This window comes from Serinus canaria, chromosome 3 (genome assembly GCF_022539315.1).
Source record: "Serinus canaria isolate serCan28SL12 chromosome 3, serCan2020, whole genome shotgun sequence".
NCBI classification, from domain to species: domain Eukaryota; kingdom Metazoa; phylum Chordata; class Aves; order Passeriformes; family Fringillidae; genus Serinus; species Serinus canaria.
This window is the reverse complement of record NC_066316.1, coordinates 41462385-41475802: the sequence shown is the minus strand read 5'-3', so window position 1 is coordinate 41475802 and position 13418 is coordinate 41462385. Positions and strand designations below refer to the sequence as shown.

Below are 13418 nucleotides of genomic sequence, written 5' to 3'. Positions count from 1 at the left end.
TGGATTGGTGAAATTATCTTTTGTTGGTAATGGAACTTCAAAAACTTAAAAGATTGTAGTCAGTCAGGATTTTCGTTGGGCTACTCAAAACTTAACATTCATTCAAAGGAAAACAGACTACTGTAAACCCACTTGAGGGCTTATGTTGAAGAGCTGTACAGGAGTCAGCTAAGACAAGGCTGCATAACCTTTTGCTGTGGAATTTAAATCCACTTTCCTTTTTCAGCAGGTACACTAAAGCTAGCTTGGGAGTTTGTCACAAGTTCTGACTGAGTGGTTGAGATAAAATGCACAAAAATTGAGTGTTTTATCTGACTTTAAAACTATTAGCCCCATGCAGAAGTAGTTTAACTCAGTTACCTGGTGTGGAAGCAGTTTAAACGAAGTCAGCCCTACCAGAACACATTTGTCTTGTTACACACTGCCTGTAGCAGCAGATTTTCAGGCTGAATTGTACCTTAAGTTTGCCATAATTGGTGAAGTTTAAAAAGTAAGTGTTCTCTGCAGGGATTCTTCCACTGTATGACTGCCATATAGCTGAGGCAAGAGAATAGCGAAACCATAATGCTGAGCTTTGCTGTGGAAGTTGCTTAACTATTCCTATGGCTATGGCTGTATTTGCAGAAAAGGCTTTCTTGTGTGTTTCCCTATAGAACTGACTTCAGTTATATATTCCCTTACCCTGCTCCAACCATTCATGGCTGCTTACCTGTGACTCTGTGGCTCATTGTGGTGTTTTTGAAATCATTTAGGTGTTGAAAGTACTCAAATAAGCAGGCAGAGAATGTTGTACCTGGAACTGGTTTTATCACAGGACTTAATTTCTAGCAGGGTAGTTTGAAGCCCTGGTCCGTGTTGTGAAAGAGCAAACTGTCTCAAGTCACTGTAGTACAGCTCAAATGATGTTGAAGACTGTCCTACAGTTTCTTAGGGCTTCATGCTTTCTGAAGAGTTGAAGAGTTTTGCATATAAGTTGGTAATAGTTCAGGTCCTGCAGAAGCATGGACAGCCATACAGTTATAGCCAAGAGCTCCAGGAACATTCATGAGCTCACAGCACACAGTGGCACAGCACTGAAGGCAACACAGTGCTTGAGTATATCCTGCACAGTTGCATTAATAAACAGCATCTTCCTGATAAGAGCCATAAACCAGTCATTAAAACACCTGAAGAGTCACTGGTGTAGAGAGAAGACTGAAGATTAAGGTCACTCAGGATGTGCAAATGGAGCAGCATCAAAGCCAGCCAAAACCTTATTTTGTCTGGAACAAAACACCAACTTAGAAATGAGACCACTGTTTACATTTGGGTTAGTTTCAGATAAAAGCTGTTTGAAATAATGTGTAAGTCATAGAGAGGTTATTATTCCTGGAAATTTACTGAAGGGAAAAAAAAAAGTTTATTTTTAGCTCTGAGCCTATTAGGCTTCAAGCATCTTTCAGACGGAAGATTATGTACATGCTGACTCCAGCTGGAAGGGCTTTGACATTTTACAGGAACACTAATATAGTGAGGCTGTCACAGCTGGTAAAATACAAAGGTAGTAATTTAAAGAAATTCTAGAAGCTAAGCAGGGATCTATTGTTTCAGTCAAGTGCAGCTATTTAAGACTTGCCTATATCCCATCTGTTGAACATAAGGCAACACATATTCAAACACAAGCTTCTTTAACCAGTCATCTCTTTTGCTTTAACATACTGGAAATATTCAAGGTAGACATTGCCAAGGATGTGACTGCTGGTAAGCAAGCCAGAGCACTGCTAAGATTCTCTCAAAACAACATGTCACTTACAGCAGTGCATCTGCTTTTAAAAAATCTATTAAATAAAAAAAGTATTCAATGTATTTCATTCTACCAGCTGGGTAATTTCAAAATTTATTAAGACAGTTCCCATAGTTGTATAAACAGGGTTTATTGTACATGTGGAGTTGAAGAAGAGAAGAAAGGTATATATTATATATATATGTACAGTGAGCCATTTTAATTAATAAATTTATTCTATCTCGCTTAATACTGGAAAGAGGGAATGTGTCTGGCACCAAAGAAATTTAAAATTGAAAAAATTTAAAAGCTAAAGTTCTGAAAATTATAAAAACCATGGTCTTATGGAAGGAACTTAAAACATATATACATGGCAATTAAAGTGGTTTATACACTGAGTAACACAGTTGCATTTGTCTTTAAACCAACTTACAGATTTTCTATTAATAGAACTGGCATTAAAACTATTTAAAAGCTAGAATATAAATAAAAGTTGGAGGGGCTGCTCCAGGAACAGCCCAGTAAAGCAACTCACAGTAACTCAGTAGACATATTCAAGAAAACAGTTCCCCTTGAGCATCAGGGAAGTAGGCACTAACTGGGAAATAGTCCAAGTCCTGGTGTTGCAGTTGCACTGGAAGTCCGTTTCTTGTTACTGCTGTGCCATACACAATACCTTTTAAAATATACCCCTGATTTCTCTGAAACATGTAGAAACTGTTACGTTGTCTTTCTGAATCCCTTTAAAATAGGATAGATGTTTTCAAATGCTTCATAGATTTCTGCTCGTACTTTAGCACCTGGAAAAAGAGAAGGGATTCAATTAGTTTGTACCTTTCACCAAATACTTAGTGCACTTGAATGCAACTCTATATAAACCTACATGTATCCATAAATCTCCATTTTTACAATCCTTTTTAACACATTTCATAGAGAGCTTACATTACCAGCCTTCTCTGTTTAATCTGACAACTGCTAAAACTTTCACTAGCATCTCTGCGACAATGCTGTGTTGCAAATGGAATTTTCATATACACGATTTCCACAGGAGACCCAACCACAAAGCACAGTCCTGTAGGATATTTGTGCAGAAAGGCCTAACTGGTGGAGCTTTTTTTGACAGTGTGACTATCAGGGGGAGGAAGGTCTGGCAATGGAGACCACTGCAGAGAACTGCATTTCCCCACATTGCAAGGACATGATCCATCTTTTGTCTGTGGGTCTTGTGGATTTCTTCTTCCTAGTTAGACAAAGCATGAGAAAAAATGGAGTGAGTAGGTTGAGCACCCAAGGTTGAGGATGTCCTAGAGCTCAAGTATCTCCCCTTCTTTGGCTGCTGTATCATAGAGCATGGCAGCAGCCTGCAACCAAGCTGCCAAAGAAAAGCTAGCTCAGTCACATGCTCAGCACAGAAACAGTCTTTCAGATTTTGCCAGAAAGATCACCTGCATTCTTACAGCTTTTTGGCGCCGGCATACCTGACTAGGGTTCATGATGATTGTTCCTTTGATCTAGCCAAATGTGCTGCTGCTTTGTGCATTCCCTTCTGTTAGGGAACATAGTGCAAGTAGCTGTGTGTGCAGTGGCAGTGCTGAGCTGCAGGTTGAGCTCTGGGTGAAGGACACCCAGGCAAGAGGCCTGAACTGCCGAATCTTTGCATAACAAAGCCTGGTGCTGAGCCCTCAAGAAAACCTGGTCTGACTGTGTGAGTGGGGTGTGTAGGGAGTCAAGCAGGATACCTGCTGGCTTCGGTGGAGCTGCCCACTGCAAACAGGCTTTGGTCCTGCTGCAGCTGGTGCGGCTCTGACTGCCGGGGTGGCTGCTGGATGGTTGCACAGGGAAGTTTCCTTAACATCACCATCCATGGAATACTCTATTAACTCTCCTTTCCCAGTACTGTCATCCCTAAAGGAAAAGTACCTGGCAGCTTACGTATCCCTCTCTGTTCTCTGTCATGCAGTCTAAATCTCACCTCTTGGAGTAAGATACTGTCTTCACTTACCAGTTAAAACCACTTTTCCAGAAACAAAAATAAGCAGAACAATTCGTGGCTTAATCATTCTGTAGATTAGGCCAGGAAACAATTCCGGCTCGTAGCTGTAAGAGAAGAGAGTGTGTTTAAATGTGCTTGCAGACCCATGTTCCACCCTATCGTCTGGGCCCAGTCTAGGACTGGGCAGAGCAGATGTAGACTACCCTGAAACTTGGGGAGGGTAGCAGGGAACATAATTTTGACACGTTCACGTTGGGCAGTCTCAGTTACACTGGAGGCAGTGCAGAGATGGGAACAAAGATGCAGGTTTCTGTGTGGTGCAAGGGAATAATCTAAACAGATGTCACCTTCTAAGATAGTATGCAACAAGAATCAAACATAAGCAAGCCTTTTTTTACCTGCTGAACTGCTGGTGTGTGAGTACCAATCCTTCCAGTCTGATGGGAAATTTCACATCACAGCTGCCCACCATATTCTGAATTTTAAAATCCAAAAATTTTGCAGGAAAACCTAGCTTCTGAACCACTCTTGCATATTTCCTTGCAGCCAGTCTGGATTGCTCCTCACTGAAGTGAGAAAAGGATATCCGTATTACCGCCTCAGTTACGTATTACGTCAAGGAAACAGCATTAAACCACAAATACCTAACTGGGGAAAAAAGTCTGTGAGAGGAAAAAAGGGAGAGGGGAGTTCACATGCAAAATTTTTACATCCAAAATTAAGAACCAGCACTGATTGGTTTTCCTGCTAATTTTGGTAATAGGCTCCTGGACACCGTTAGTGTTGCATTCACTGTTCATGAGACACAAAACAGTAAATTATAAATCCATACCTTTTACATTTTTAAAATACTGACCAGAGTCCCTCTAATGGGACTGTTACTTAAGATTAAGTACTTAAGATTAGATTGTTACTTAAGATTTCACTGTGAAACAACCTTGAACTACTACTGCTAGAAAATAAGTATTTCTATAAAAATCTGTCAGCTGGCAAAATCTTCTGCTTGATTCAGCCCAGACATTCAAACATGGGCTTAATGCAACTGCACAGCCTTACCCACTGTTGCAGAATTCAGTTTGCTTCAGCTGAGAATCTTTTGCTGATGCAGAGTAGGACAACTTGAATTTCAAGTGTCACCAGGCAGAGAAAATGTTTTCCTGTACAGATTTATTCATTCATCTCTGCTCATTTATTCCTTCTGGATTCCTAGCAGACTTCTTCGGAGCAGAATTTCTCTGCCCACCAGAGTTAAGCTTATGTTTAGTTTTCAATTCTTGTCCTTCAACGGGCATGTTAAGAACAGATCAGACTACAGGAACCAAAGATTTGGAGCTCTTGTCCTGTGATGAATGAAGCTATTCAAATATAAAATCTTTCTCTCACCATCCTTACAATTTAAGCAGTTCCAATGCATAGTTGCTGAATTTTTTTAATTATTAGAAAAAGCAGATAACTGTAAGGCCAAAAAAATAAGAATATAATAACCTCTGCAAAGCAGTTTATCAGACTGAATGAAAGCGCTTCAGAAATAGAACTACCATTTCCCCACAAGTCTTTTCAATCATAAACAGGCAATTTCTGTAGAAATGTGTATAATCTGAGGTAACTGTGAAGCAAGATTAGTTGTACCTGTACAACATTGATGTGTCTATATAAACAAGCATCGTGGTACATGAGAAAAGACAGCCTGAGTTAGTTTGCCCATAAGGCCTGAACATACCTTTTTGCTCCTGTGCACACCATTTTTCCAGAGCTGAATATCAGTGCAGTAGTACGTGGTTCTCTTATTCTCATAATAACAGCAGCAAAACGCTGAAGTGTGAGCATTGAGACTGTTAGTGATACACTGCTGTCATCATTACATCAAAATCAAATCTGCATCATCTAAGTTACACTGCAGTGCAAGGAAAACTAAGGTCAAACATACTTACAGATCACTCAAAGTTTACTTGAAATGCTTAAACCATAAATACCTTCAAGCACACACACTGAGAGGTAGAGCCAGGCTGGAAGGATATTTACCACTGCACTCCTGTTTATCTCTTATTACTATATATGCATATATATATGTAACATAAATAATGCTAACATGTGCATCAGAGCAATAGAAACAATTTTAAAATTTCCTCCATATGTGTTGGAATTTCATCTCTTATAAGTAGGAAGGAAGACTATCCAAAAAAATGGATAGTGTTACAATACCAGCAAACAGAACAGCTGGAGATCAAAGTCCTGTGTAAACAGAAGTCACCTCAGCTGACACTGTAGGACACAGCAGCCTGATTAGCTCTAGCTTTTTATTCTCAGTAAGCATTTCCAAATATTCTTAAACTCCTTGAAGCAAGAGATACTGGAAACTGAGATGGGTGCACGCACACACACACACACACACACACACACACACACACACACACACACACACACAGAGAAAAACTCCTGTTTGTTATATTTAACTAGGAACAGCTCACCCTGAAGTCCCATGAATTGTTCTGCTGACATAACCAAGGCGGTAGCGTGGGTTATCCAACAGCACATTTGTCAAAATATGACTTAAATAATATGGCCAAGGAACATCTTTCTTTGATAGATGAATCTACTGACTAAATGTCAGGAGTGTGTTACATAACCCTTCTATCCCTCTGCCATGGAAAACAGTGTTTTGTATTGATTATTCTTGCCTGCAAATTTTACACAGCCACCTACCCCCTACATTAGGAGTTACCAAGGCATGCTCAAATTTTTGCTGCGCTAATATCTTACTCACAATTATGTAACAGCATCACTGGTATAAACTTACAGTAAGAGTCATTTATCAAATATGCCTGCATATGTGCTTTAACCTTTAAGAGCAGAGTTCAGGTCAACTGCAGCAAAATACTAAATGCTAAAACAAGAAAAACACACACACCCCAGGAAAACTGAAGCCTTCCCAAGACAAGCCAATTCAACTATGCAACATCTAAATTTTTATTAGTGTCCAGCTACTGTTGTTGCAAAGATAACATTTTCAAGAGGAGCCACCCAAAAGAAACATAAAGCAACATTATTTTTTTGATTTAATGCTCCAGATCCTTTGCTGTTGTTCAGATTTCCCAAGCAAAAAGACACCACTTATTTAGAACCCTACTACTATTAAGCAGCAGGCAACTTTGAAGTCAGTATGCAAAAAAATCAATTTAATTGATTTTGTTTTGCTCTATTTTAATGTTCCACCAAATTAGCCATCAAAAGCAATGAGGTGGCAGAAGTACTGGAGGAGAACATGAGAGAATGGAGGGAAGTGAGACTATGAAAAATCAGTGAATGCCCTGTGACCGTAAGAATTCCAGAGGAGCAGCTAGGTGGAGGAAACCACAGCTCTGGCAGAAGTCCAGGATTTTAATTCTTCTTTCCTTTCTTCTTGTTGGGAGATGGGGAACAAGATTTCATCATCAGACATTTCACAGTAAAAAGCAAAAAGAGTTCACTGAACACTACAAAAAAATATGCCCATATGAACAGCAGCAGAGGCCACCTCAACCACAAAAAGCTTGGGGAGGGTAGCAGGGAACATAATTTTGATAGGTTCACATTGGGCAGCCTCAGTTACACACTGTTGAGTAGTACTACACTGTTGGTCAGTTTTTTTCTAAATCTAACAACATACAACCTGGCGCACATCACAGCTACCTCAGCATAAAAATGCTTCTTTCTAATTTGAATGTCCTAAGTTTATTAAGATTTCCCTTTTAACTACATTATAAAACTGCATATATAGCAGGTAGGTTTTTCAGTCTATGGTAGCAGCCTGAAGCCACAACCTGTGCCTTTAATTTATCTGTTATAGGATGAACTCTTAATAAATTTCTCTTACCTTGGGATTATATTCAGCATTTCGGGCACGAAGTGCAATAGTTTTTAGGTCAAGTTTGCAACCAAGATTCACTGTGGACACAATATTCCTAAAGACAGATCAGAGAAATATATTATAAAAGCAATAAAGAATTCATTTGTCTCCCTCATTTTCAACCAAGCCTAATAATTTTTTTATTATTATTATTATTATTATTATTTTGTTTCTCCAAGTGAGTTTGAATGGCATCTTTCCTACTAACAAGAGCACTGAGCAGTGTTTTGGCACAGGAACCTCCTTTTGTAGGGCAGAAGCTCCTAAGGCATAATTGCTGATTCCTCCTTATCAGTCAGCTATTATGAAAAGTGTCCCATGAGAAGAACCTCTATTTTAGTTTGGGAGGAAAAATTACTGATGCTGAGAGCCCTCACCACAATCAGGGAAGCTGCTGGAAACAGGAGAAAATGAGATAGTACCATCTGAAATTTTCCTTGCTATGCCCTTCAAGGAGGAGGGTGCAAAACTAAGTGGGAATGACCCAGGTAAATGCCTTGCCAGGAGATGGGATAGCAGGTCTCCAGAAAGTTTAAAAAAGTTACTAGATAAAAAATTTTGTTTTCTGAGAAAACTCTGAAATAGAAAGGTCCTCAGTGAGGGAGAAAAGTAAGAAGAATATGAGAAACTACTCTTTCAATTCATGGTATCAACCATTTCTCGTTGTCCCTCCATAAATTTCTGAAGTAGTCTCTCTAAAACTGAAGTTCACTGAAAATACTTCCATACCTGAACTCAGAACTAGTTCTAGGGTTTTTTACCTTCTCACAAACTCAGTGTTAGGCAAGCATTGGAAAAGGAAAGATCTTGAACTCCTAAACTGCAAGGAGTTAAAAATTATGATGGTGTTAAATGAAGACATATAACCCTCCACTGGTATGCTCCAAAGATGTACCATTGACAAATCACTAAGAAACTGTTTATATTACTAAGTGGTTTAGTAATGAAGCTAAGCTATAAATAAAAGTAAAAAATACTCATATTGCTACAGGAGACACATAAATTCTCAGGACCTCCCTTCCCACCAAAATGCAGTACCTAATTCCTGATGTGACTTTGGTCCTAAGTCTTTAAAGGGCTATCTGAGAAAGGACATGATGCACTGACACATGGGCACTCACTGTAGTTGTGGCACTATGCCAGAGCTCTCTGACGCCGGTGTCGCAGGAGTTATTGGAGTCATTGGAGTCATTGGAGAGGAGTACAGAGGTGTGGTTCCTGGTAAAGGGGCTGTGGTAAGAGTCTGTGAATGGAAGAGCTGGGGGGTTTGACCAGATGTTCCCTGTGTTGCTTGCTGTGACGTGGATTGCTGTGCTGCCTGCTGCTGCTGCTGCTGCTGCCGCTGCTGCTCCTCCAATATGGACAGACTGTTGGTGCTCTGGACAGGCTGCGGTGTCAGTCCTGTGCCATATGGCATCATCGGGCTGAAAATTGGAATTCCTGGAGTCATTGCACCCTACAGAAGGAAACATGACATGAAAACTACAGATCGTGATGATTCCATTTCATTTTTAATAAACAAAGTTTTCGGGAGGAGTCAAAAAAAAAAAAATCAGTGTTAGGTGAGTAGCTCCTATCAAATCTGAAAATCAAATCATTAAAATCAGAAAATCCTTGGAAATGCAGATGTTCTATAGAATAAAGTACTACCCAAAGGAATCTAGGGAACATGACATGCTTCTCACACTACCTTGCAAACATGTCTCAGCTCTGACCCACAATTTAACTTGAAATTGTTTGAACACCAACTGTGCTCACTGTACCCACTGCATTCATAGCGCAGCAACAATCCATTATGTACATAGCTTAAGGAGCAACCACCAAAATTAAATTAATCTTTCCAACTTGTCAGTCATGTTTCAGCTTAAGAGGAACCCCATTAAGAAATGCCACATATATTCCATGTATAAGAAACCACATGTTTCTTATACTCCTGAATATAGACATTAATGGTTTCAAAATTCTGCTTTATACTAGTATTATTCAATACCTAGCAGAATTTTTCAGATCTGCAAAAAAAAAAAAAAAAAGTGAAGCTAGATGGAAGAAAGAGAAAGCACTTTCATAAAGGAAATTCAGATCATAGTTACATTTTAAATCATTTGTTTTTACCTGAGGGGAGGCTAAGCCTTGAGCGTAGGGTGGCAAACTGTTGTTCTGATCCATGATTCCAGTTATTTCTTTGGTGAGGCCAGAAGTATTTCCTTCAATTAATTTAAATAAACTACAAATCCTAGAGGTTTTTCAACCGTTTAAAACATTCCAGCAAAGTAGCTTTTAAAGCCAAGCTGAAAGTGTTAGGAAAACATCAGCTTCAGAGAAATATGAGTCTACAACACTAACCAAAGCCTGGAAAGACAAAAAGGAATATCCTGAGAATAATATCCAAACACAAACCCAAAAGCAAACCTATCAGCTGCTGACTCAGATAAGAGACTCCCACGTACAAATACATATAAGAACATTCACGCATACGCACACACACACGCACAATCCACAAAAATAACCTTTTTCAGGCACACTCCACAGAAACTTTGCAGTATGATTCTGCTGAAGTCCCTGGCAAGTCACCTGACTCACATGGGCAGGCCTCTGTCTAACCAAACCCTCCTGCACAAACGGCTCAAGCTGTTGATGCTCATTCTACTCCAAGCTTCCTTTAGCTGCAAAAGTACTGATTTTTTAAGAATTTAATTCCCTTGACTACTAATTGACATTGCTTGCCTGGCCATTTTAAGGCTTGGGCTTTCAAAAATTACTTTTTTTCTTCTATGAGAAAAGCACTGCAGCTCAAATCACAGCTAGGAAGACCTCTTCCATCCAATTCCATAAAACAAAGCACTAACAGATTTCAAACTGCATGTAATGACAGATTTCAAACTGCATGTAATGCATGTCATGAGGAAAAAAGAAATCTGTGAAAACCAATTTCAAGTACACAAGTGAAACATGCAATGATTTTCTTTCATTTTTCTGTTGCTGTGTTATGGAAATAAACAACAGAAGTGGAGAATTTAAATGTTATTATACAAATTATATAAAATATTATCCCATTAATTTGTAAGTTTCTTAATTATTGCTAAGAAATACTCAAGGTCATTATTAGGCCAGAGGTACGCTACTTCAAAATCTGAAGACAGCCTATTCAGTCTCTCTTTTTTTAAGATATGAGAGCTTAGAACTACGATAATATTTACATTGCAGCTAGAAAGGCCTGCTTTTTTCCACCCATGACCTTAAGACATTATCATCTTTACCTTCACCAAAGGTATCAAGCAGAGCACCCAGGTTTTACAACGTGGGTATATTAAAGGCCTAAGCATTATCCTGGAAGAAACAAAGTCAACTCCTCGACAGCCTAGCTATTTAGTAAGAAGGCTGGATACCAGGCATGCCAAAACCCGCACCCAGGGCACGGACTACGCAGAGATCCCTCCTCTAGCCACTTAAAGCGGCTTGCTCGGATCTCCACTACAAACGTCGGGCGACGTTTCGGTCCAGGGAACAGAGTCCAGAAGCCGGAGACAGCCCGAGGAGGCCCCGACCCAACCCCGAGGCCCCTTTCGGGCTCGCCCCCGGCCACAGGGCAGCGCTCGGCGAGCGGCCACAGCCTGCCCGCGTCCCCCAGCCCTCCTCGCTCGCCATCCACAGCGGCCCCGGCCCCGCGCAGCCCCCGCCCGCCCTCGCAGGGTCCCGCCGCTGCCCGCGCCCATCCCGCGCCCGGCGCCAAGGCCGCCCCTCGCCCCCGAGCCGCGGCGGGGGACAGAAAGGCGGCCGCCGCCTCCGCGCCGCGGGAGTCCTTCCCCGCTTCCCCCCGCGGCTCAGGCCGCCCCGGAGGTGCGGAGCGAGCCCGGCCCGTCCCGGCGCTCCAGGCCCGGCCTGCCCCGCACCATCACGCCCCACCGGCCCGTCCGCGGGCAGGAGGCGAGCGGCGGCCGCGGGAGAGCGGCGGGCACTCAGTACCTGGCGCTCGCTCCGCTCCCGCCGCGCTCCGCGCCCGCCGGAGCCCGGCCGCGCCCCGCCCCCGCGCCACCGGCGCGCCCGGCGCGTCACTTCCCGCCGCCAGCGGGAGCGAGAGCCTTCAAGGCGAGGAACCTTCCGAAATTAAACCAGGGCAAATGCAGAGTCCTGGTCCTGCACCTTAAGAGGCGTAACCACTTGCACCAGCACAGGCTGGGGCCAGTCCGCTGGGAAGCAGCTCTGTGGAGAAGGGCTCCTGGTGTAATCAGGCTGTTCATGAACCAGCAGTAGCCTTGTGGCCAAGAAGGCCAGTGCTATCCTGGGATGCACTAGGAAGAGCATTGCCACCAGGTCGATCCTGGCCCTCTATTCAGCCCCGGTGGGGCACATCTGGAGTGCTGTATCCAGTTCTGGGCTCCTCAGGACAGGAGAGACATGGAGCTCCTGGAACAGAAAACTGCAGAGATGATTAAGGGATTGGAGCATCCACGTAGGAGGAAAGGCTGAGAGACCTGTGCCTGTTCAGCCTCGAGAAGGGATGACTGAGAGGGGACCTCATAAATCTAAATAAATATCTAAAGGGTGGGTGTGAAGAGGATTCATCCAGGCTCATCTTGGTTGTGCCAAGCAATAGGACAAGAGGCAATGGGCAGATACTAATGCACAGGAAGTTCCGTCTGGATATGAGGAAGAACTTCTTTCACTGTGCAGGTGACTGAGCACTGGAACAGATTGTCCTGAGAGGTTGTGGAGTCTCCCTCACTGGAGATGTTCAAGAACCACCTGGGCACAACCCTGTGTCAGGTGCTCTGGGATGACCCTGCTTGAGCAGAAAGGTTGCCCCAGATGACCCCCTGTGGTCCCTTCCAGATCCTGTGAATCTGTCGGGGGTCCTGGCAATGCATTAGGCCCTCGCAGAAGCTGTGGTTCTTCACACTGGAACTGTAGAGAGTTATGCACTGCTGTGCTGCAACCTGCAGATCTCGCTGCTGTGTCTGCACAGTGCCCATGGAGACTGCAGCCACCACGGCTGTGCCTCCCGAGCAGGGCAGCACGCTTCTCTGCAGGAGCACCATGTGTCCATGTTTCCCTTGCATCTCACTGTCCCCGCCCTGTATTCCCCTAGTGTCTCTTCAAGCTTCTATCCCAGGCCTTCCCACTCGTGCCATAGTGCCTAGCACCACACCCCATGGAACTCCTCGAGGACCTGGTGAGACCCCATCTGAAAAACTCTGTCCAACTCATGAAAGATCTGGAGCTGTTGGAGCAAGTCCAGAGGAGAGCCACCAAGATGTTTAGAGAGATGAAGCACAAGGAAAGGCTGAGATAATTTTGATTATTCAGCCTGGATAAGAGAAGGCTTCAGGGTGACCTACTAGAAAGGTAGAGAGGGACTTTTCACAAAAGCATGTAGTGACAGGACGAGGGGCAATGGCCTCAAACTGAAAGAGAGATGGTTTCGATTAGATACTCAGAGGAAGTTCTTTGCTGTGAGGGTCGTGCGATATTGGCACAGGTTGCCCTGTAAGTGTTCAGTGCAGGACGGAGCTCTGAGCGGCTTGCTCCAGTGAAAGGTGTCCCTGCCCGTGACAGGACTAGATGATCTTTAAGGTCCCTTCCCACTCCAAGCACCAGATGATTCTATGATTCCCGACTCTTGCTCTTCACGGCGGCTCCAAAGACGCTCTCCCCTACAGAGCAGGAGCCACGCTGCTGCCCAAACACGAGCGGTGTGCGATGCCCTCACCACTGACCAGCCTGCGCGTTCCCACCAGCGGGCACGCAGGCGAAGGGCAGCGCCGGCACCGGCTCTTGCC

The 13418-nt window shown here is 43.2% G+C and overlaps 1 protein-coding gene across 1 annotated transcript; it reads right to left on the bottom strand.

The window, feature by feature from the left end:
* Positions 1 to 1863: 1863 nt before the first annotated feature.
* On the bottom strand, positions 1864 to 11670 carry TBP (TATA-box binding protein). Its single transcript, XM_030235716.2, has 8 exons — positions 11605 to 11670; positions 9754 to 9990; positions 8763 to 9097; positions 7609 to 7696; positions 5476 to 5567; positions 4154 to 4321; positions 3765 to 3859; positions 1864 to 2562 (listed from the first exon to the last, which is right to left on the bottom strand). The coding sequence occupies exons 2-8, from the start codon at positions 9805 to 9807 to the stop codon at positions 2483 to 2485; spliced, it is 912 nt and encodes a 303-aa protein (XP_030091576.1). The 5' UTR covers positions 9808 to 9990; positions 11605 to 11670; the 3' UTR covers positions 1864 to 2482.
* Between the last annotated feature and the right edge of the window lie 1748 nt (positions 11671 to 13418).